The following is a 24,777-nucleotide window of genomic DNA, read 5'->3' on the forward strand; positions in this document are numbered from 1 at the left end:
AAACTAATCCACAGTCAAATGAGTGTTTAAGGAAAAAATGAAGCATCCTTTTGAATAAAATATTTTTGTCACCTACTAGAAAAAAGTATTTGAAGAATTAGTTCCTTGTTAAATTTTAATGGAAGGTGCATTGCAACAAAATTCATTTAAAGCTACCTAGAGGCAGATCTTTTACCTTACAATGATCTATGAAATATTTTTAGTCCACAAACCTTGTTCTCTGAAATGTGATTTACACCTATGGTAAATATTGATACCACAATATTATTGCTGAATTCCATGCTTGGGAGAAAACTAACCTAGTATACTTCTAGCCTAATGTGCTTTACCTAATTTGTTCATCCTTAATTGGAAATCAGGCTTGTGTATAAGGAGGCAGAGTTGATGCAGTGTGCTTCTATACCCCGAGGGATTTAATTTATGTTTTTTTTTAAAAGGAATGCCTTCTGATCAGGTTATATCATTATGTACATAAACAACCAAAATTTTAAATGTTCTGCCCATAGTGAAAGCAGTTAACATTTGGAGTGTCTAGTCATGATCAAAACCTACAATAAAGAGGTAGTTTAGGTTCTTTAACTGCAGCTTTGTGAACTGGAAGCTTGTTGGCTCTTCTGTTACCAGAGTTTTACTTTACTGGATAACTTAAGTGGGATGCTTGTGCTTTCCAAGAGCAATTAACAGCTGTAAAGAAGAGAAGGTTGGTAAAATGAATGGAGGATATTGAAATGTAGTTGCAAATAAGCTTTTAAGAAAAAGATTGTCATATGTTTGTTGTTGAAAAATAATTCAGAGAAGACATGCTAAGGTTGACACAAAGGAACGGCTCCCAACAGCTAAACTTGACAGTATTTTACACTTTTCTCACCTTTGTAAGGGTTCACCTGCTTGCTGGGTGAGCACAGTAGCATTGGTCAGTGCTTCTTTTGCTGTTGTTTTTCCTCAGCAACATTTTACTGTACAAAACAGCCAGTTAAATTTGTTGCATTTATAATTAAACAGTTGTATTGGCACAGATTGCCTGAAGTCTTGGGTATGGTTGGGACTTGTACAATGAAAAGTGGCCAAAAATTCAGTGTGGTTTAGTGGTTATACCCAAATGCTGAATGCATAATTCTTAAGCTAAACCGTGTATAATTTTAATGAGGTTTTGTATTTCACAATTGTATTATATAATGCACATGTTTTACCTTAAACTGTCCCATAAGGGTACTTCAATAAGCATAACTATTCAGAAGTGTATTGCAACCTGCGGCGTCCTACGTCCTCCCTTTTCCTCCATGCATTGCAGGTGTTCTTCACTGAAGTTTTAAGTACAGTTTTGTGCAGACTGAGCAGTAGCTGTTAGAGAGCTGATAGATTTTGCTAGAGGTTCTCCATATTCTGGTAATTGTATTTTAATACAAAACAGAGTGTAATGCTGACTGAGAGGCAAGTGCCAAGTCCTGCAGTCCTGTGTCCAGCAGCTGTGACTTGGGTTTCCTTCTAAACGTACAACCAAGTTTGGAAGTAATGGGGATAGCAGCATCAGGAACACGTCAGCTGCACTGTCAGCAGGCTAGCAAAGCACATCTAGGGAAGGTGCCATGTAAACTTAGCAAGTCTATTCGTATCCAATAGCCTGCTGTGAAATGCATTTCTGTTACTGCCTCTCCTGTTCTTTCCCTTAATGAAAGGTTGGAGAATGTTTGGAGTTTAATTGAACCAGGTCCAGCCCCTCCTGCATGAGATGCCTAACAAAGCGCTCTTATTCCTCCTCCAAGATTCCTTGAGCTCCCTGAGCTGAAGATGTTTAAGCGTGCAGCATCCATCAGGAGAAGCACTGTTGATGCTTACAGGAGGATCCTTGACCTTATAGATTCCAACTGGCACAAGTCTCAGTAGTGTAATGGGAACAATCTTTTACCTTAACAAAGACTGCTTGCTAAATTCAGCTCCTGCTGGTTTCTCTAAGGACACTTTATATGAGCAGGTGCTGTTCTCTGAGGAACAGAGCACTTTGGTTCTGCTCCGAACAGCAGAAGCAATATTTCTGTATTTCATTTAATTAGTGCTGTCTTCTCTGCTCTGCCATAGGGAAGTTCATGATGTTCACCATCATTCAGCTTTTTCAATAGCACTGTTAAGAGTACACTGAAATCCTATGAATAAAACTAGGGGAATTTAGAGAGGAAAAAAACAGGTCATGCATGTCCATTTTCAACCAGCTGCAGAGAGAGGTCCCCAGATGAGTCTAACAGTGTCACCTGGAGATTCCAGCACCTAGGGTTACAGATTTCTTTCCAAAGGCAAAGGAAAGGTATTTCAACCTTAAGATAATCTGAATCATAGGATCAAACAAAGGTTTGTGTTGAAAGGGACCTTTAAAGGCTATCCAGTCCAATCCCATTGCCATCTTCATCTAGATCAGGTTATTCAGAACACTCACCCTGAATGTTTCCAGGGATGGGGTGTCTACCCTCAATCTGGGCAACTTGTTCTAGTGTTTACTCATCTGCATTGTAAAAATCCTACTTGTATCTCATCAAAATTGACCCTTCTCCAGTTCAAAACTATTACCTCTTGTACTAATGCAACAGGTTCTGCTAAAAAGTTTGTCTCCAAGCTGAAATAAACTTCCAGGCACTGTCCCTTTGGAACTGATTTTCTAAAGAGGCAATTGACAACCCAAATATCCAAGTGATACTTGGTCCATCCAAGTTTAATTTTGCCAGATTATTTTGCAGCTCCAGTCTACTAGGCTGAAGGGTTGGTTTCTCCCATTTGCAGGATTTGCTAATTGTTTCAGCCAGGCTGAGTGAAGGACCTGGGCAAATGGAATTGGAGAAGGACACAGAAGGTGATCCAGTGTAAAAAGGTGTGAAAAATTCCCTTCCCACACTTTAAAATTATGGGAAGGCAGAGCTACACTTTGGATTGGGGGACAGCAACAGAGGTTTGTTTGCTTATCTATAGAACATAAAATTCTACTCATTGAAGAAGGAAAGGCAGTTGAGCTCCAAGTAACTGATCCTCTCAATACCAAGATTAAGGGATTTTTTTCGAATTTAGTTAGTATAAGCCATTTATAAGTAGTTTGGTTTCCTTATTTATAAGGGTTTGGATATCACTCTCCCTCAGTAGAACTTTATAGACAGGAATGGAAATAAATTTAATATATTTTGTGTACTTCTCAAGATGTAGCTGGTCATGATAAATTTCACATTCACAGTTATCATTTAAGTTGACAAGAGGAACAAAGCGATCAATGCCAGCTGTGCATTCAGCCTGCTGTGAGCTGTAATTTATTCTTAGAGCTCCAAACTTCACAGGGAAGCAAGGAGAGATTGTATGTAATTTTGCAGCAGCAAGGTAATAGTACAGAACCTCAAAGGCTAGCTACCACTGAAAGAGTTATGGTTACTGGTGAAATATTTGTTCACTGGTTTATACATTTCTGTAAATGAAGGAAGAAGAAAGTTTCATCAAATATTTCTTTACAGTGTGGAAACTCCTTTTTTGCCTTATACTCTGATGATCCTACAGCAGTAACCACTGGCAGATCCAAAGTTGGCTGCTGCTCATACGGAAGGGGCACTAATGGCTTTTTTCCACCATCTAGATATCCTAACCCTCCCTTGGGGGCACATTCATTACTGTAGTTAATGTAGTTAATTAAATCATTATTGAATAGAATAGGTTTAGGTTGGAAGGGACCCTAAAGATCCTCTAGTTCCAACACCCCTGCCATGAGCAGGGATGCCTTCCACCAGACCAGGTTGCTCACAGCTCCATCCAGCTTGGCCTTGAACACCTCTAGGGACGGGGCATCCACACCTTCTTTGGGCAACCTGTCCCAGTGCCTCATCACCCTACAGTAAAGAATTTCTTCTACTCTAAACCCACCTTCTTCCAGTTTGAAGCCACTCCCCCTTGTCCTGTCACTACATGCCCCTGTAAACAGTCCATCTCCAGCCTTCTTTAGCTACTGGAAGGCTGTAAATAAGGTATTTCCACAGCCTGCCCTTTCCTAGGCTGAACAACCCTAGCTGTCTCAGTCTAGTCCTCATGAGAGATACTCCAGCCCTTTGATCATCTTCATAGCCTCCTCTGGACTTGCTCCAACAGGCCCACATGGCTGTTACGTTGAGACCTCAGGGCTGGAAGGAGCACTCCAGGTGGAGCCTTGCCAGGCTCCCAGCATCAACTACTCCTGTTCCTTATGTGTGTGCTGGCAAGGTCAGTTTTGCACTCCCATTTCCCAACAGAAGAGGTAAAGCATGGACTGTGGAAGTGTAATTTCCTCCTCGCGTGCCTAAGGCTTGATCTGCAAAAAGCAATTGAACATTAAATTATGAGAACAACTTCCACAAGCACACAATCCTTCATCTTTCATGGAGGCATACTGGAGGCGATGCCAGTGAAAGCCTCTCTTCTTGGTGGCATATATCCCCCAAAACAACTTCCCAGAAGTTATTTCTGGTAACCTTGTTTGAATTCAAGGCATCGGAGATGAGAACAAGAACTCTGTCCTGCTTTTCTAATTCTGTCCTCTTTAGGGCCACATCTGTTCTATTCCCCATAAAATCAAGAAGATTTTATTCCCAAAACATGGTGCAATTTATTGTAGTGAGAGAGACTGTAGTATATTTTACATAAGAGATTAAAATGGTTAGTGTCAATTTCCACAAGCTGGAATGTGATTCAGTAAAATTCTTGCAATTTTATTAGTTTTAAAGCATATAGATGAGAATTACACCCAGGGCAAATGAAGGGCAAATGAAGCAAGACATTTTTTTTTTCTTTTTATACAAACTAAACAGTTTTGTACAACTGGCCTTCTCATGCATTTCAGTTCCTCTTTGAATATAAAATCAGCTCCTGATGGGAAACATTCTTAGGTCTTACTTGAAGACAAAATTACCTCAAGCTCCATGATAATAGTAACAGTGTCCTTCAGCTCCTTCAGATGGAAAAAATATGAAAGAGATTGCCTGGGAAAAAATAGGAACAAAAGCTGTCGTGGGTTTAGAACTAAAGTGTCAAAAAGAGCAGGGAGGTCAGCTTTTGGTTATCCCCCAAAATCTTTATTTTCCAAAGTGCAAATGAAAGAGGGAGATGCATAGAGACTTTCAGAGGGGTGGATGTGCACTCCACTGAGACCATGCTTTTGGATTTCTGCATATAAGCAGCTTTTTTCCCTGATTATCAAGAATCAGTACTGCTTTGGTAATCAGTAGGAGAGTCACTTCTTTATTTTTTTAAGGAATAGAAAGCAAATCGGTGTAAAGAGCATTTGCCAGTCCTGCAGAATAAATTCTGAAATGCAGAGATGCCTTTGGTGTTTTCTATTATAAAAGTAATTATCAGAACAAGAAAAATGTACAGTCTGAGTATTACAATTTTTCCATCAAAATGTGTGCTCTTGATCACTGCTGTGGACAAAATTTACAGGTAGCTTGGCAAATAATTGTTTTCATAAGTGTTCATCCAAAACATTGAGTCCTCAAAGCTGGTAGATCTCTCAGAAAATTCCAATTGGAAACTGTTCCTGCTTCCCCCGTTCCCACTTCTCCCCACACCCAAATTTGCTTCCATCCAGGGCTATTCATAAAGCTACAGTTCTGTCAGTAGCAGAGATGCAGCAATTCCTAGCTCAGGAGTTCTCTGACACACAGAGCTCTGCTCACCTACCATGTGGTTTGGGAGGCTGGAGACTCAGGGCAGGCAGTCGGGGACACTGGGACACTGCAGCAGCCTGGCAGCTCTGAGTGCCACACTCTGCTGTGGGAGTTTTCAAAGCCATCATCTTACGCTACTTCCTTCAGCGTTCCTGCTGCTGCCTGCACAGTGAAGGCTGCAATGGAAATCTGCCTCTTCACTTCTTCCCAGGCTTCATGTTGATCAGCTTTGCTTTCAATATCAAACATGGCATCATAGATTCCTGGGAAGGATTCTCCTGCATATTTGTTGTGGCTGCTTGGAGCAAAGATGACATGTCTGTGGGAAAAGAAGAAAAAGGCAATTATCCTAAATAAACTATTGATGAGGTGTGTGTTCATTGTATGTGTACTATATAAAACAGCTATGAATCCCAAGAAGATCAGAACTTACTAAATACACAGGAAATTGGTCTTTAAAAGGACAGGAACAGTCACAAGAGCAAAATCTATTGGAAAGGGCACAGATTTAGGTCAGGTGGCCTTCTCCTTGGGAAGAGATGACACATTTGTCTAATTAGGACCAAAACCATGTTGCACTTTTTGAAAATGAGAGCTCAACAAACTTTTAAGTAATTTGCCAGTCTGGAACTGGGAATACAACTATTAGTACAACTGTTATAGGTGTGTTGTGAGAAATGGAATAGAAACCACAAAAACAATTAAGTAGCTGCATAATGGTCAGCAGATTACTTACCTTAGAAAGGAATTTAAAAGTAGGGGAAAAAAATCTGTGGGTGAATTCTTGAGAAAAGCATGAATTCTTCAGAAAAGAAGTGATCATATTGGATCAGAACTGCACAAAATATCAATTTATTTTTTGTATAGTTTTTTTTTCCTAAATAATTAATAGCTGCAGATCAGCAATTAAATTGATTTTAACTATGAAGTATCAAAGCACATTTACACTATGTGAAAGAGTCCTCCCAAATGAAAAGAAACATTAAAATTACATTAATAAATGCAAGCAAGTAAGAACTAATAATAAAAAAACCCAGACAGCTCCAAATGATACCAAACACCCAACAAGAAAATTTCAAGAAAGAAATTACTTCATTCTTCTCAAAGTGTGAGTGGCAGTTTATCCTAGGAGGATGGAAGTGCAATTTTCAGTTCTACCTGCCCGAAAGACTTCTGGCATGGTGTGAAAGCCATCCATCAGTAAGTCAGACTTATCCAGTTGTTAGGAAAAGGGGGATACTGAAAGCAAAGTGAGGTACTTACACCCCTGACACTGAAAGCTGGCATCTCATCAGGTATTCCTAATAAAAGCACTGGGTTTCTAGAAACGATATCGTAGTTAGTGGTTTAAGTTTTTTGGACCACCTATAGAAGCAGCCAAAGCTGGGACAGATGGGGCTCTGTAGCACAGCTCAGAGGCCTTTATCCTGTGCTGAAAGGTCCTTTCCTCTCCAAATTCTCTCCAAGCTCTCCTTTCTTGGCTTCTCTCTTCAACTGACCCTCACTACACATCTGTTCTCATTTACTCTACCCTCTTTTCACCTTTCTTTTCAATACATTCATTCTCCACTCAGTCCTCACTTTGCAGACAATCACAAGAGCAAGTTGTAACAGCAGTAGTACTGCATATCTGCAAGTAAATGTCAGAGTATAATCCTATTGTGGTTTAACCACAGCTGATAAAAAGAGCCAAAAGAGAGAAATTTGGCTCCATAAGACTAGAGTAGCCAAGGAGTTCTCCTTAAGGGTTATAAACAAAGTCCACTACTCGCTGAATTGTACTTAAAGCAGTGTGTTGAGCTGTAATTCCTGTGAGACTCATACAGCAATTCAGCTGACCAGTCAGCTGCAAAAATAGGGCACCTTAGACAGCAGGTCAAGAAACCTTTAGCCTCACCTGTAAAACTTCCTTCCTGGCAAGCCCAGGGGATCAGTGAAAGCTCTTTCTACCAACATCAGCTGATCGTTCATGATGCGCACTGCAACTGAACTGCAGGAGAGTGAGACAGAGAAATGTCACACAGCGGGGAAACATGACCTCCCAGTTTCATTTAAAACACTTCTCTTTTTTTTGACAGAAAAAGAAAAAAAAGACAAGGGTGGTCTACAGTTCACAAGAAAAGGTGAGGTTTTGCATGGAGATGCTGAATCCATGTTATATTAATAAATTGATATTTCTGTGTTAGAAAACAACATTTCACACTACCCAAAATAAAATGGGAAACTTTCTGAGAATGTCAGATACTTGCTTAGTATTAAATGGCTCTGGAAAGATGTCACTTAACAGGGAAGAAAAAGACTGAGATCTACACAGATGCAGATCACTAAATTTTGGTGGCCACCCATAAGCCAAATGTCCATAGTCCTGTTCCAATCTATACATAACATAGTAACAATGAGATTTAGCTGCCTAAACACAACTGCTACCATATGTGGCCTGCAGTCACTGCACTCAGAGGGCACAGGAGTACTTCAGGGGCCTTAGGCTCTCAAGCACCATATGTATACCTCAGATATTCTGAAGCATCATCCTTTGTCTTTGAAGTGCACTTAAAGTACAAATTCTAGCATCACCTACAACACTCAAGTGTAGGTGTCTAAATAGAGATCTCAGTCTGTGGGAGACGGGGTTGGAGACAATGCAACTGCGATGCCTTGGGAGGACTCCCTTGTTAACATAGGGAGAGAAAGTGCTACAACTTCCCAGAACCCTTTGCTCCCAAATGTAATTTGACAAATTGCTCCTGTCAGCCCTACCTGCTCCCCTTCCTGCCTTCCTACCTTCCGCAACTGCTCCTGGACCCTCGCCTCTACCCTCAATAAACCCACCCTGTTGGATTACCATACGAAGAGCACTCTCTTCTTTCCTGGCAAGGCAGCGATTACTACATCCGGGCTCCGGCGTCTGGTTGGCTGGGGGAGTTGGCCGTGTAGCCCGAAGCGGAGATGCTCTTGAGTCAGCGGGCACCCCGACAGGACCTGCCCAGGGCACCCGCATCAGTCCAACTCTTAACGTTCATTGCTATCTGCCTTTCCATGTGTTTCAGTAATTTTAATGACAACCTGTTACTAGTAATAAGCTCTACAGCTCATACTATCAATCACAGGAAACATTCTTGTATCTGCTAATTTGTCTTAGAAGATACTGCCTGTCTCAGGGTTCAGAGCTCTGTTCTACACTAATCAGAGAAAATCCTTGTGTAGTAGAAGAAATAAAGAACTGCCATTTGCGTACTTAAGGCAAACCAGCACATAAATATATACACATATATACATATAAATCTTTTTTCTGACTTACTCTTTCTTGTCAACTTGTTCAAGTCTTCTGTGAAATTCATCAGCAGCCTTTGAGAAGTTCACCACAGCAGAAAAAAGAGGATCTAGGAATAGAAAGACTACAGTGAATACTATGAAGTTGTTCATAAGTCAAATACACCTTTCAGTTGCCCAGTGGGAGAAGAATTACATTTGTCTTGCTAATATAATAGCATTAATTTTGTAATTTTTACATAATTGATTGGTTTCCCTAGTGCAGACTTTAAAGAGCTGCACTACTAGCAAATACTTTTTGCAATGAGACCAACAGTAAAGCAGACTGCTTGGGAAAGCTTTCACAACCATACATCTTCCTTCTGCCTTGCAAGCAAAAAACTGGCTGTCATTGCAAAGAGCTCTGCACTTTCCTGTTTAACAAATGCACAGCATTGTTCAGGTATAAAAAGCCTGACTTCCATCAGAAATACTGGCTGTTCCAGAAGGCTGTGGAAAAACAGGATTTCACTCGAGGAGAAAGATGTCCCATTCACAGCACAGCAGGAGAGTGTGATACATGCACTGAGCAGCGTGAGGTGAGGCACAAAAGGCACAGGTGTTGTGGCACACAGGGACAGACACAGCAGGTTAAAGCAGCCAAGTCCTGTGCTTGCTGTGGGCTGGAATTGCAGCCACAGCATTGCCATTCAGACCTTAGGTGATTGCCTGACTGTGTGCAGGCAGGTGGGCAGGAATGGCTGCTGCTTTTTCCTGCCCTGTCCCAGCCCAGTACATCTGAGACATGGAATAACTTAGAGAAGCAGCAGGCCTTCCTTTTAACAGCTGCAGTAACAGCTGTGATAATTTTCTTGTGGAAGGCTCCATTTAATACAGACCTGGGAAAAGTATGGATTTATGCAAGTAATTTTTGTAGAATAAATCACAGGTGGATGTTACGATGCCAACTTCTGCCCCCACCAAAACTCAACTCAATTAGAAAGAAAGTTTAAAATTTGTAAATTTTGCCCACAAGTTTCAGAAAACTTTGGCTAAGCCAGAGTATCCTCTCTTCAATTGCACAGGAAGATGGGACATACTATTAGATCATCCCCTAAATCCAGTCCTCAGTTGGCAACTATTATCCCTTCACTGGTTATAGATTTATCACCCAATTTCACGTGACAGGCTTTCTGTTCCCAGGACTCTTATTGAAAGCTGTTCCTCAGACTCATTTGCTCTTCTATTTCTAGCAAACTTATTTATTCATCACAAGCCTACACTGGCTTCATTTTTGTCTTATTGCTGTTGCTTGGTTGGTGCAATTGGAGGCACAGATTTTATGTATACAAGCTGTTTACAGACTGCAGCTCAGAGGGACACATCACCTTGTGAGGGTGAGAATTCGCACTTATCCACAGCCCTGTGGCAAGAGCTCTAAGTTTTCCAGGGGGCAGAGTCCTGCCCTGCTGACATCATGGCCATATCACAGCAACAGATTATATTTCAGAAGGACTAGGAGGGGATTTAAGAGACAAAAAAAAAAAGACCATCTGAAAAGTAATGCAATAAACTTTGTGTTCATGTACACTAGCTATTCAGTGTTGTCAATGTTGGTTATTTTAGAAAACATCACATTTCTTTTTTCCCTACTTGAAAACATTATTTCCTGGTAGCATATGACTACAAGCACAGATTTTATGAAAAAAAGGTTCCATTTTCATTGTTGCAGATGAGCAGCTAAAATGTGAATCCAAATGCAAATAAGAACCTTAATCTATTATTTTAAATGACAATTATATTATTTAGTAAGGTTTAATCAACAATTTTCTGACATTCAATGTTGACAATAAGCAATTCTATGAAAATGTTAAGTGAAATGAACTTTAATTTTCACAGTATTGTACAACCTACCTATGTTATTTATTGTACTTTGGTGCAATGCAATAAATAAAAAACTAGAAGATATAGCTCCATTCAAGAAATTATTTAAAATTCATCAGACATCAGAGAAGAGCCATGAAAATAATGATAACACTGAAAAACATGCCTTGTAAAAAAATAGTCAAAATGACACATTTATAAAGTTATTAAGGAGAGGTCTGAGTGTTATTTGGGTGAAAAAAAGAAAGCTAAAAATAGAAGATTGCTTCTAGATTCTAGGAATGAGAATAGATGCATTGGTCAGGAGGTAGTTTATGCAGCTTTTAATCTGAAAATAGAAACTCAATGAAAATAAATTATTTTGCAGATATTTTGATGGATGTTCTACTACTGCAAAAAAAATAGATTTGATCTTACATGCTGCAGTGAACACTAGAACATATTGAAGTAACTCTTGGTGTTTTACAGAATTTCAGACCAGATGATCCATCACACAAGATGCTTCCTCTGTCTCAAGAGGCCTTTTTACAAAAAAGGGTGTCTTTTCAAAACAGTCAACAATTTTTCACCAAAACCATTACATGACATTTCAAATGTAATTTTTGTCTTAGAAGATACTGTGGGTTCAATTTTAGTTACTTACAATGTTTCACATACCCCAAACGAGGACTGCACCTCCAAAAGGTGATTTTTATCTCTAAATCATGGGTTCATCAGATAGCAAGTGAATTAGGAGTGACTGAAAAATCCCCTTGGTGCAGAAACACAAGGAGTGATGAAGGCAAGAAGGAAAAAAGAAGAAAAAAAGAGGTGGCTGAAAATGACTGTGGTAAGCTATCCCAGCCTGGGATCCTGAGCACTCTGCCACTTTAGACCTGTTTTATGGGGTCCAGAACAATGTGCTCAGGTGCTAAGCAAATGGATGTATTCATGCAGGAGAGCTGGAAAACTGCTCCTGTGGCTTAAAAATGGCAATAAGGCACTAAAGGAGATGGTGGTCCTCCCCAGGGTCAGATGAAGTTTTGGATTGAGAGGAATGAACACCTATGTCCCTCAATTTAAAAGCAGTTGCCATAAGCACTTGTTGCCTTTTTTAAGCAAGGAAGTGAGGACCAGGCTCAGATACCTCTTGGTCCTACATTTGAGGTCATTTACTGCCCATGAGCACTGTAATAATGCCTGTAATTAATAATATGCATGAAAATTCTTATAACCCTCTTGTCAAGACAATAATGTGTTAAACTTGTGTTTAGGAAAAAAAATAAAATTACTGTGCTGGCAAAATTCAAACAGGAAAGAAAGGAATTAATTTGCATAGTTCTGACAGATGTAACACATCCCTGCATGATTCTAATTAATGCACATAATACACGGTCCTGTAGCTGTTACTCACCAAATGATACTTTGTAAAGTTTCAGCTGTTCTTCATGCTTCTTGGCCAATTTATAAATTCTGTTACTGTATTCTTTTAAGGCTTCTCCGTAGTCTCTAGAGTTGAATGGAATGACCTGGGAATCTGCCAGTTCATAAACCAGTTTGCCTCGTAACTGGGCAATTGTTAGCTGTTTCGTGAAGTTGGGGTCATAAAATTTTTCCACTAGCTCAAATGTCTCGTACACAGTGTGATAAACAGGATAATTGCTGAATTTGTCTGCTTTCTGGAAAAGAGCAAGCAAATTTGTCAATGCCCGGTATTCTGACTGCAGTTAATAGATGTATTGATCCCTTTACAACTTTGATGTTTTGTTTGGTTTCCAAATCAAAAAAGCTGTTTGTTACAAAACACAATTTAACGTCCTTCATTTGTGTGTGTTTGTAGTAAAAAATTGAACTAATCCAAATCCGTGGATTGTTGCACAGGATTAAGTGAGCAGGTTTCCTTCCCTCTGCCCACACAGACCTGCTTTCGGTTCCATTGCACAGAGGTTGCCCTCTCCAAGAGTGAAAACAGTTTGGAGTTTGGATAGCAAAAGTCCTCAATCATAGCCCCTTTTTACCTTGTGTAGCTGTTTCTGAACACAGCTATGGAAGATTTGTATATTAAGGGGACTATTAATAGCATGGGGGAACAAACTGTCCACCTTCAATCAGACTCTATAAATAACTCTCTGTGAACTTGACATCCTATAGAATATACACATCACTGTAACACGTTTGATTCTCCAAACATTTAGGTTTCTTGCTAAATTAAGAAACGTCACTGATATACAAACGAGTCAAAGATGACTTGAAGCTTTTTTATTAATTATTAATAAATGCTTTTAACAGGATGACTGCTCAGCACTATCAAACTTCTTCAAGCAGTCTGTCAGACTTACCCTGTTCTTGGTGTAACGAGCTCTGCCTGATGCAATTCCCAGTCGCTGGAAGTAAGCTTCAAAATCACTGCCTGACCCCAGTTTATTTATTCTGCATGCAGAAAAGACAACATCTTAGTGACAGCACTTACTGAATAGTATGGTAGTAATTTATGCAAAATGCAGATTTTTCAGAGAAATTGAGGTCAGTTCTTCTGAAGGGCACATCAGGGACACTAGCAAGATCAGAGACTAGATGAATAGCAAGCTTAATTACTTAACTGATTTTATTCCAGCACTCTGATTCAGTATCCAATATTGCTAGGAAGACCTTTTAATTGTAGCAATCCTAATTATGGCAGTGATGACATTAAAAATACAAACACATTATGCACAGGAGTCGTAAAATTGTATCAGGCATGTCTCTGCCGTCTTAAAACATCAATCATCTATTTCCAAACTAATACGAATTGGGCAGCAGTATGTGTAAAGACAGATGTGTTTATGTACTTGGCACATTCCACAGCAGAATCCAAGACCGATAAATAATTCCCACTGCGAAAGGCGCGGGCAGCATTTGGCATCTGCGGGCCACCGCTGCCACCTGATGGGGAGCTGCGGCGTGGCAGGGCTAAGGAAACGGCAGTAGACAGACGTAGCATTCTAAGTATTTTCAAATATTTACGTTTGAAGTTTTAGGTTTATATGTCTGGACTGATAAATAATTAGTGTTTTGCAGCTAAAAAAAAAAAAATCTGTTTCAGCTGAAGTTAGTGTACATTTCTGCAAGGAATTATAGGCATCTACTAAGAAAGATAAAATCTGGCAGCTTTTTCAAAAGGAAGAAATCTCAGTGAGTCTAATGAATCCAGAAACTCATCTTAGCAGAGCCAGAAACATGCAGAAGACTTTTGTCAAATCACAAAAAGGGGAAGTTCTGTTTACCTTATGTCAGTAATGCCACAGTGTGAATAAGATTTAGCCTGAGTCACAGGTGGAAGGAGTGTTTTGGAGTTGTAATACCTTCAAATATGAAGTGCTAATACATTCATATATAGATTTGTAATGTAATACATTTACATTCATTGTATAAACAAGGAATAATTAACACAAGTTTTTTAATTACTGCTCTAGGCAGCTTCTTTCAACTGCTTGCTTATCCTAATAATTTTGATTTTATCTTATCTAGTAGGTGACTAAACTATGTTTTGAACTCTTTCCCCACCCTGATTTTTTTTGAATGCTTTTCAAATTGCTTTTCTATTAATAAAAAGGACTTTAGAAAGTGTGAGGTTTCATAATGTCAACATCATTAAATAAAAATAATAAAATTTTATTTTACTATAAAACATATTGCTAGAGAGTCACCTTGTGCTAAAAGGTTTTGTATTGCTGCCATAAATAGCACACCTAAAAAAAATTCTGGTGAGTAGCCATGCCATGATATGATTAAAATACTGGGGTAAAAACCCCTGAAATTTATCAACAACTTACCTGGGATAGTTACTATTTTCAGATGCGGGATCTTTCTCAAGCCAGCTCTCATAAAGAGATTTATTTTCATAACCCTCATCAGGGCTTAAAATCTGGAGAGGGAAATATTATAATCTCATTGGAAGTATCTCTAACTTGATTCATTATCAAAGGAGATTTTTGCAGCTCCCTGCTTTTTTCTTAACCAGCAGTGTTGCTGGTTAAGAAAGGATGCATGCAGGGAAGTGAATATTGACATTTGTTACACACATTTATGCATTGCCAAACAAGGAAAGCATCTCACAGGCACTTGGAACCAAACACAGACAGGAGGAAAGAACAGGATAAAAGGATGCTACCTGGAGCTCATCTACTACAGGGGGAATGCATGTGTACACACAAGAGCATATATACTGTGGGACTCCTCCAGAAACTAGAACCTGCTCTCCTTTCAGCAGGCATGGGGAGATGACAATCACAAGCCTGTTTGCCCAGAGGTTTGCCCTGCACAGCAGCTCTAATCTCTCAACAAGGCTAAACCTAACATTTGACTGTTTGTTCTGCAGGAAAGGTACAAAAGAATTGTGATAGAAGGAAGGGTCCAAACCAGTTATATTGTAACAGTTCCAAGGAGACTCAACCAAGCCTGGAGAATCATTGTGCAGGACACTGTATGTATAAATGTAGGTCTCACCCTTACCTCAAAAAAAACCCCTAAAGTTCTGTAACCAGGATGGAAAAGGTAAGTATTAGTGCTGTCATCATGCTGCCAGCAAAACTATGAAAGAGTATAAGATAACTTGACCAAAGCTCTTAGAAAATCTGTGGCAGAGTAGAAATAAATCAAGACTCCAGCCCTGGTCTCCAACTACACTTAAACAACCTTTAATAGACAAGGTCCTTTAAGTATAAGATTGGTTATGATGTGCAGAGGATTGGAATTTTTTTTTTCCCAAAATACAAAGCATAAATGTTCGTGGACACTTACATAGTCCCACCATATGGTTGAGAGTTAAATTTGGCCTTGAAGAACATAGAGACTCCAAATTGAAATTGCAAAGGGTTCTGACCTCTGTGACTCTGTCAGCAGCTAGCAAGAAAATAACAACTTTGTGAAATAACTGGTTGGCTGCTGTCATTTTCAGGGTACTCTGGTCAAGTCCTAGGGCTAAAGTGAAAACTGCACATTATTAAGAGCAAGCTGAACTCTGACATATGGGAGCAAAAGCACTCTATGCTCTGGCAAAGATGTTATTCTAACAGCTCTGGTCAAGTAAAAAACATTGGTCAGCTTTTTCATACAACACTGAGAGCACAGTAAAACATAATATTTGCCCTGACTTAGATCCAAATCTAGGATCATCATAAACTTCCTGCTAACTCAAGAGAAGATGAAGAGTCTTTAAGTATAAATGCAAAACAAGCACTGATAATCACAGGGGAATTGGAGTTGAACTATTGCAGACGCCATTTGGTGGTGACCAAATGTCTAAACCCTGGCAGTAAAGCAGGGCCATAAAGAAAGTCAACAGCTCAATGTCTCATCTGTATGCTAGACCACACTGAAATGCAGAACTCGCTGAAAGAAAGCACTTCATGTGTACACTACACTTCTTTCTGGTGAGAATTGGCTCACTAAAAAACAAGAAGAGCAAAGAGATCTTTACATGTTGGATAACTGGATGTCAGATACCTTACTATGAACAGAAATAACTTTCCTTTGGACAGGCATAATAAGGCTGCCAGGTTTTCTAGTGTTTACATCATGCTTCTACTGTTAAAAGCTAAAATAACAGTGAATATGACATTTATTTTTACAAGTCAGTCTCAAGTACTTTGCAAGGTACTTTAATGGAAGTTTTCTACTCAAACCAGCAACAGCTGAATAGTTGACTTAAGATCGAGAACTACATACTATTTTTAGTCCAGAGCACTTTTTTGTATTTTTGTTTATCTTTTGCAGTAAAATGTCTTCTTGAGTTAGTGGCTTACTGCAGACAAAAAGTAAATTTGATCAAGGGCCCTGCAACACTAAGGACACAAAAATTTTTATAGACAAAAGAGAATGCTCTTCAGTATGCCAAGTGTCAGAGCTAATATTTGAGCAGCACCGTTTCTTCCCTCTGCAAGGATGAAAGATTAAGATAGAAAGAATTGATAGGAAAATAAAATGTAGAAAAGAAAAGGAAATCATGGGAATAGCATAGACAAACTTTCCAAGATCTAAGCCATGTCATGTTCAGGTGGTAAAAGTGTAAGGTGTTTGAAAATAACTTTGGATGAATGCATCTAGCAGGATGGGAGACTGGTACCTGGAGTCATCCTACCAGGTGCCATTACAGGGCAAATTTTTACACTGGACCAAGTGACCCGAGTTCTCTTAATATCAGAGGGGGAAATAGTTTGAGTTAGGTACATACAAAGGTGGACAACCACATTTGGTCAAACAAATCTCATCCTAAAGGCACCAATTTCTACCCAATGCCTTTACAGGGAGCCTGTGTTGCTTAAGTCAGACAGAGCTGTCTTCTGTTAATTGAAACAAATCCTCATCTGAGGATGGTGGCAATGACTCATGACAGGAGCCTAATCTGGTTAACTCATATGGAAAATAAAGTTCCATGCTTTAATGGATCACAACTTTTCAGCCTTATGATAATGCATCCTGAGAGGTGAAAGTAAAGGAGTTAGACCACTTGAAATAATGCAAAACCATACATCAGACCTGTTAAAAAACCTTCTTAATCCTTCAATATTTATCACATATTTCAGGGGCTCAGTGAGATATGGAGAAGATTCAGGGGAACAGACAGAGAGAAAATGGTAGCTAGCCAATGTCAAAAATATTTTCCTTCAATGTTTATAACTTTAGAGAATTGATCTTGCTCAAGTGTTTTGCTTTTATTATTTTTACTGTATATTGAAAATAAGATTCCACTTATTTCAGTGGCACATTTCAATCCTTTTAAGAATACAGGGGAACTGTGAGCATGGACTGTGTACTGCTGATGGGATATTTTGCTATTGATTTTGGTGGGATCAAAATTCTTCTAGCACAGCAATAAAAACAAATCTGGTATTATTCAGTAGTCCAATTTTATCAAATAAACGTGGAGTCTTAGAAAGGTAGAAAAATAGATGGATTCTGTACCTCTTTTGTCAGATTATACACCAATTTGTAGAGAAGAGGGGTACAGTCAACTCTTAATGTGTAGTTACCTGAAAATAAAACAAAAACATGGAAATTGTCCCTTCATGTACTAGTGGCATTATCTTCTTAATGGATTAAACCCTGCAGTCCTTTCTTAGATAAACTTTTTGACTAAGGTGAGCATTTAGACCTTGCCTCAGAATAGATACAGAAACAGACTACATGGTCTCACTTTGTAAGCTACTGCCACTACAAGGCAGTAATGTATTGGTTATAGTACATCCACAGTGATGTAATTAAGCGTTCCCATGGCTCTAAAGAATGCATAATTATCTCTCATTAGCTACAAGCTCTTGTCACTCATACACTTCCCAAAGCTTTTGTTGAACAGAAGGCAGAAAGTAAGATAATGGAAAAAATACCAAATAATGTTAATGATGTTTCCAAGGAGAGTCGGTATGTGAAAACTGAAAATTCAAGTCACAAAAGTGCTCAAAACAATGACTTGCTTTGCTTCTTTTCATTGCTATAGGACAATAAATAGAAATAATTTGCTGTCCAAAAAGTGGTATAAGAAGTGCTGTGGAGAGCATATGATGATAAACAAAATAATTTTCAGAGTACATGGATGGTATGAGTCTACAGGGGATTTTACTTCTCAGGTGAGAGATGTACAAGAAACTTAAACCAGTGCACTGAACATGGTGTTCTTTTCCTTATTACACACTTCTTTTCCAGTTGTTTTCCTTTCACATTTTCTTTAATGCAAAAAGCAAGAGACATGTTTGAATAATCAAGATTTAGAAGAAAATTGTTAAGGCAGCAGCATGTTGGCTGCAAACCAACTAAAAATATGCGTTACAATCCATGGTGAGAATATGAAGCAGTTGTAAAGCTATTATTTCATTTGTGAGATTTTCTAGGTGTGAAATTCTGCTCTACTTTTTACACAGCATGTAGGCAGCAAAAATGAAGGAACAGCTCCAACCCTCCTTATTCCCCAGCTCTGAGAATTTAGAAACTAGGTTTGGCTTTTCTTTCTTTCCAATCCTTTTGTGACAGACAAAATTTTTAGCTCACAAGAATAAAAAGAGTTCCCAAATATGCCTACAGATATCCATTTTATTCACACGCAGAAATCTAAATAAGTTGTATTTGACATGGGAAGAGTAATGCCCTGAGTAACTGAGGTTATGATGCAGAGCAGCTTCACAGGACTCTTCTGACTATTATTTCAGCACAGAAAACAGTAAAAAAGGTCTTTCTGTAATAAAGTGCAGCATAATTTCAGAAGGATTTTGTGATATAGATCATAGTGTTGAGCCCTCTCAAAAAAAAGGCCAGTTTCTAAGCAGCATTCCTGAATTACATATTCTTCTCATAATCCGAAGGACACAGTAAATCGGATAATGATGGACAAGTTTTTTTTGTGAAACACTTTTCAATGTTTATTTTTTTTTTAAAGTCCTGCTGTAATAAATATATAACCCCCCGCTCCGGGCAATCAACAAAGGTGAGCACACTGGCTCAAAGCACCAAAGCATCTCCCACCTCCAAAGTGTAATCCTGAGGTTTTACCATCATAATAATTTATTGTCTCAGAAGATTATAATTCCATAGGGAAACGAGTTGGAGCTGTGACCAGAATAAGGAGCAGACTGTCATATATAAAAACTACAATTGTAAATTAAAGTTAATGCAGTTAAGAGACAGTTTAACACACAGAATGCTCAGTTCATTAGCACAGAATAATAAACTCCTCCAGAGGAGACATTCTGGACTCAGACAAGTGGACTGCAGCTCATGGATGGCACTACTTGCAAAAGAAAGCAACATGAAAACTTAAATTGTTCTCTCTCTCCCCTTAATTTGGTATTTGCTACACTTATTCTGCACACCACAATACCTATCTCATGCAGTAAATAATTCACAGATAATTAATAAAAATTACACCTGTAAAGTTAGATAAAGTTAAAATAAAAGACCCACCTTCTATAGAAGAATCTGCGTTGATGTAAGCGACTGCCCGTTCCTGAAGGACTTTGGCATTTTCCTAGGGTTGTAAATGTGTAATTCTTACTTCCAATTAGTGGCATTTAGTCAAGAGCATGTCAAGTGCACTGTTTTTTAAAGCATTACTATTAAGATCTCAGGATAACTACTACTGTGTACCTTACTAATTATATTGTTTGGGGATGGGCAAATGATCTGGGCATATGAGATTCATTACTCCTTTCTGGGACTTAATTTGTTGTGGAAAGCATCCACAAAATGTAGATGCTGCCTGCTGCATCACACAAGAGCAAGATGGAGCAGGAAAATTACTGAATAGAATTTTAACAAAGTAAAATGCATATTACATGCATTTTAGCTCTGCACTTCTGGACTTTCTGAACATGCAACATGCGACTGTGGGGTCAGCCAGAATTCCTCCATGCTTTTAATCCCTAATTTTCCACATGTGCTCCCAGCACTGAACTAAATTTTAACACTGATAAACCAAGCACTCCTGCCAGATCTACAGTCTTCCATTTCAAAAACGGATAAGTCAAAGCACTGAAATTTTCTACTAAAATGCAGTTGACTGACTATTTTGAGACCACTAAGCATTGCTTTCATGCTAAATAAATATATACAGACATCTAGTTTATTTTTTTGCAAAATGGTAATTATGTTTGAAATTGATATTCTAATCAGTAAGTGGTATTTCACGAGATTTTGGCTTTGTGGCAGATATTTTAATTAGGTTAGCAATTGTTACTTGATTCATTCAATTTATAAAACAACTAATATTTTTTAATAAATTATAATAATAATAATTTTTAAGTCATGTGAACTAAAATTTAATTGGTGATTCATAACTACATAATTAAATTAATGTCTTAAAAAAAACAGGAGAGGAGATCCTGCAAAAGAATATGATGGGAAGGAGCAAGATTGTACTTGCCTACATGGGGCCTTGCGTATATGCAAAATAATATTTGCAGCATAAATAAATTCCTGTTTATGAGCAATGGAGATTGTCTGTGTAGCAAAAGGATGTTGCCACAGTTGAATTCTTTCTGTTACACAGAAGATGGTGAATATCATGGGTTAATTTTCCTCGAGATTTAATACATGACAGATCTGGCAGCTGCAGAGAAGAGGAATGTAAGCTGTGAGGAATGTCTCTAGAGAAACTGAATCTAGTTTAGGTCTAAAAGAGTAGTAATGCACACCACCAAGATGAAGCAAGGAAAAAATAATATTAAAAGACAAGTTCAAATATGAACTGTGCTTACAATTTTCTAACCTTATACAGCTGCCATTTCATGAAATAATGAATGATAGATTACTAGATACCAAATTATTACACAAAACCCATTACAGAACAGCAGTAGCAATATTTAACAAATAGAACATAAGAAAACTCCCTAATTTATTAATGACTTGTTCAAAAGAAATTGATCTTTTAAGTATCATTGTTTCATATTCCTCATAATGAAAACTATTGTGTGTTTTTTGTCTTGACAGCACCTATATGTATGTAGAGATACACAGACAAAGAAATCACAAATAAAGTTTTACATACAGCATATTTTTCCCACCAGTGGCGTTCAGGAGATCAGGTGGGATGAAAATTTAATGCCAACTATTTAAAAATTCTCAGTAAGTGATTTAAAATAATTTAAATTACTTTTTCTTCATGTTTTATAAACCAGCAGTAAGATGAAGACATTGTTATAGCTGGAAGCCAAACAGTGTATGGGTGAAAAAAATAGTGCAAATCTGAAGAAATAGAAATCTCAGCTTTGTTAACAGAAGAGTGATGGAATCCCCTTGGTGTTTGGAAGCATTTTTTGGGTTTATTACCTCCTCTGACATTGCCATTTTGCTATGTAATTTTGTGATTTGCTGAAATACATGCCAATAAACTAAACTAAAAGATTTTTTAATAGATTCTGAAAGCTCTATCCACACAGCTAAATATTAACTTGTAAATAAAATTCTAATAGAAGAATAAGACAACACATTTCTGTTAAACTATTCAGTACTAATAAATTGATATAGTTTAGCAGAAATGTGTTTCATCAGGCGATTTTCTTCCTGCTCTATTTCTAATTTGGATTTTACAGACAAAACAATGAAAACTCTTGTAAGATCTATATTCCTTATTGGGGTTGAACAAATCCACTAAGAACTGAACATGCCCAACAGGAAAAGGAAGATACAAATATTCAGAACCTCACCTCTGAATTTCCCAACATTTTTCCCTCAGACAGGAAAAGGAAGATAAAAATAATATGCCCAATAGGAAACGGAAGATAAAAATACCCAGAATCTTATTTCTGAATTTGCCAATATTCTTCTTTCAGACAGGTATATAGTCAGGGATCCTCCTACGGAATTAATAGACTGTCCTGCTCCTGAGACTCTACAATGCTGGAATTCACAGGAATTTTGATCTATTCACTCACAAATTAGCTATTCTTTCATTTGCCCTGTAGAATTGATTTTCATACAAAGGCTTGACATGCTTACAGATCAGAGGTTCAGGATCTGAACTTGAATTTATAGAAACTAAGGAATTTCTCAATAGAAAGTTAGACCAATCTGGGTGAAATAAAACGCTATCATTCTGTTAAATGACGAGATAGATTTCCACACAGAGGCCATTGTGGGATATTAACTTTGAATCAAAGTAGATTTTTAAATCTTAGAAGAGTTAGTGCACTTATGTTGTAAGAAGCTAGGTAGGTAATTTATATAAATACATGAGTGCCTCACAACACCTGAAGGAGTCTGTTGTGCTCCAGTTTTACCACAGAGTTTTTGATTGCAGTTTAGGAATAGATCCTGGGTACTGCAGCCACCTGCCACACACTTTCAAGTTTTGCTTTGCTTTACACATCTTTTTAGTTACCTCAGCCCACTCTGTGGAACCCAATAATCCAAATTCTTCCGCATCCCAGCTAGCAAAAATAATAGTTCTCCTAGGTCTCCAACCTGCAATTACATAGTTAAACTTGAAAATTCAACTTATACTTTAAAAGTCTATTGACAATAATTACTTGAAATTACTTTAAAAACAGCACTTAACTGATATAATAGTAAAAAAAAAATCCTCTCTAAAATTATTAGAGGAACATACTATTGCAGAGGCATTTCTTCTTAATGCAATATTTTCATTCTGCACAGCTAAGAGGGTACCATTATACTCACGAGGGAATAAATTCAGCCAACTACCATGCAATGCCACATATGCATCTCTTCAATGAATCTACAACTTTCATAATGACAAATAAAACTTCCTGTAGAGGTGAAAAGTTAAATCAATACAACAGCTTATGGAAGCACTGATCCTCAAAGCTGCTGTTTTCTATATCCATCATTTTACATCGGTAGGAAATTAGTTACCTTCCATCTTCATTTTACCAAAACTCCGTACAATTTCTTGCAAAACAGCGGCACCAGTGGTTGGATCAATACCACCGAACACCCAAGAATCTCTGTGACCACCTAAAATAATATATCTGTCTGGAAACAAACATACAGTATAAATTAATAATTAAAAATGCACCTGGATTACCTGTGATTTCCTTTGACTGCATCTTTACTTGTATGAAATCAAACATGAAGTTCAATACCAGTGCTACAAGTTTATTTTTAAAGGGGATCTGTATTCACTTACTCTACTAAGGTCTGCAACTAAAGACTACAAATATTTAATAAATATTTTCCATCTAAAAGTCTTTGTTGTGTATGACCTGCTACAATAGTATAATGTGTCAATAATATAATATATCAGTAGTATAATGTTAATGTCCCAAACCATCACTAGCTTTCTGTAATTTGAATTATATTAACTTTTGCAAAGGCAAAATGTATGACTGATGTAAGGGGAAGCCTACTGTAAAGTGACAGGCATTATAAAAATACATTCTCTGATGTCTATCACTGTATTTTAAAGGGAATGCTATTTTTGGGAATGCCAATAACAAATAGTGTGATGGAAAGGACAGAAAAACTACTAAAAATTTCTCAAGACTCTGTTATATGGTTATCTAAAACACTTTAAGTTTCTTACAACACAAGTACAATTTCAACAAATACAAAAGAAAGAAGGAATTAAAATCATCAAGCACCTGATGCTCACCTGGTTCCAGAGCTCCTCTGAGGATGCCAATGACATTGTAAATTCGTGTTATTTTATTGCTTGTATGAACATGCATTCTGACTTTTCTGAAATGAAAGGGAGTGTGGAGTAACCATTTCTGATTAATAAGCCAAAAAAAAGCCAATGCTAATAACACATAAGCCAGAGAGTTTGTGCTTCTGTCACTCTTTGTGTTTTCAGCGCTGATCCAATGTGTGTTCAGCACTGTCATGCTTTCTCAGAGACCCATTTTTTATTTCAGTTTAGCCTGCTGCTGATGCCATAGAAAAAAGCCTATGAACTGGGACAGTCTACAAATTTGCACAGATTTACAGAATTTATAGAACTTTTTTTTTGTAGGAACCAATCAGGTAATTGTGTAGTAGAGGAATAAACTGAAAAACATGCACAGTAATTAAAAATACACCTACACTTTGACCAAAATTATAGTTGTGGATATGCAGATGTTTATAAAGAATACACTTTGGTTTCCTAGCACAGGCCCATGCAATAATATAGAACTTGGAGAAAAGGTCATTAGGAATATTTATCCAGGAATATATGGATATTCTCAGTTCAGTCAGAAAAAAAGAGAGATATTTCTACCAGGCTAAGCCTGGGAAAGAGTCCAAAAGAATGTAAGCAATTTATTATCTCTCTTTCTGTTCACATTGTTTGTAGATATGTTCTGCCACCGTGCGCTATTCACAGCGCACCAATGGTGTGAGATGTTTTTACTTTAAGACTAATGAAATTAGTCTGCACGATGTGCTCTATAAAATGAGCAATGTATTTGAAATAAATCAGCTCTCTTTTGCCTTCTGACTTGGAGTCATATTCATTCCCGTCCTGCCTCAACAGCAACAGGAATAAATTGAAATCTCTGTTTAGGACAGCAGATCTAAGTGAATAAGATTTTTCAGTCAC

The 24,777-nt window shown here is 37.9% G+C and overlaps 1 protein-coding gene across 4 annotated transcripts in view; it reads right to left on the bottom strand.

Moving 5' to 3' along the window:
- Window positions 1-5,568: 5,568 nt before the first annotated feature.
- Window positions 5,569-24,777, bottom strand: part of NAALAD2 (N-acetylated alpha-linked acidic dipeptidase 2) — a 30,175-nt gene continuing 10,966 nt past the window's right edge. The window contains exons 3-13 of one of the 4 annotated variants that reach the window (XM_068181549.1): window positions 23,851-23,936; window positions 23,112-23,231; window positions 22,618-22,700; window positions 19,704-19,767; window positions 17,715-17,782; window positions 14,585-14,676; window positions 13,112-13,202; window positions 12,187-12,451; window positions 8,959-9,040; window positions 7,558-7,650; window positions 5,569-5,979 (exon numbers count right to left, since the gene is read on the bottom strand). In XM_068181549.1, coding sequence (XP_068037650.1) covers window positions 5,790-5,979; window positions 7,558-7,650; window positions 8,959-9,040; window positions 12,187-12,451; window positions 13,112-13,202; window positions 14,585-14,676; window positions 17,715-17,782; window positions 19,704-19,767; window positions 22,618-22,700; window positions 23,112-23,231; window positions 23,851-23,936 — 1,234 coding nt within the window. In that variant the 3' untranslated portion in view covers window positions 5,569-5,789. The remainder of the gene's footprint in view (window positions 5,980-7,557; window positions 7,651-8,958; window positions 9,041-12,186; window positions 12,452-13,111; window positions 13,203-14,584; window positions 14,677-17,714; window positions 17,783-19,703; window positions 19,768-22,617; window positions 22,701-23,111; window positions 23,232-23,850; window positions 23,937-24,777) is intronic. The other 3 variants (XM_068181548.1, XM_068181547.1, XM_068181546.1) reach the window with 3 other exon arrangements.

This window comes from Anomalospiza imberbis, chromosome 2 (assembly GCF_031753505.1).
Source record: "Anomalospiza imberbis isolate Cuckoo-Finch-1a 21T00152 chromosome 2, ASM3175350v1, whole genome shotgun sequence".
Lineage (NCBI taxonomy): Eukaryota > Metazoa > Chordata > Aves > Passeriformes > Viduidae > Anomalospiza > Anomalospiza imberbis.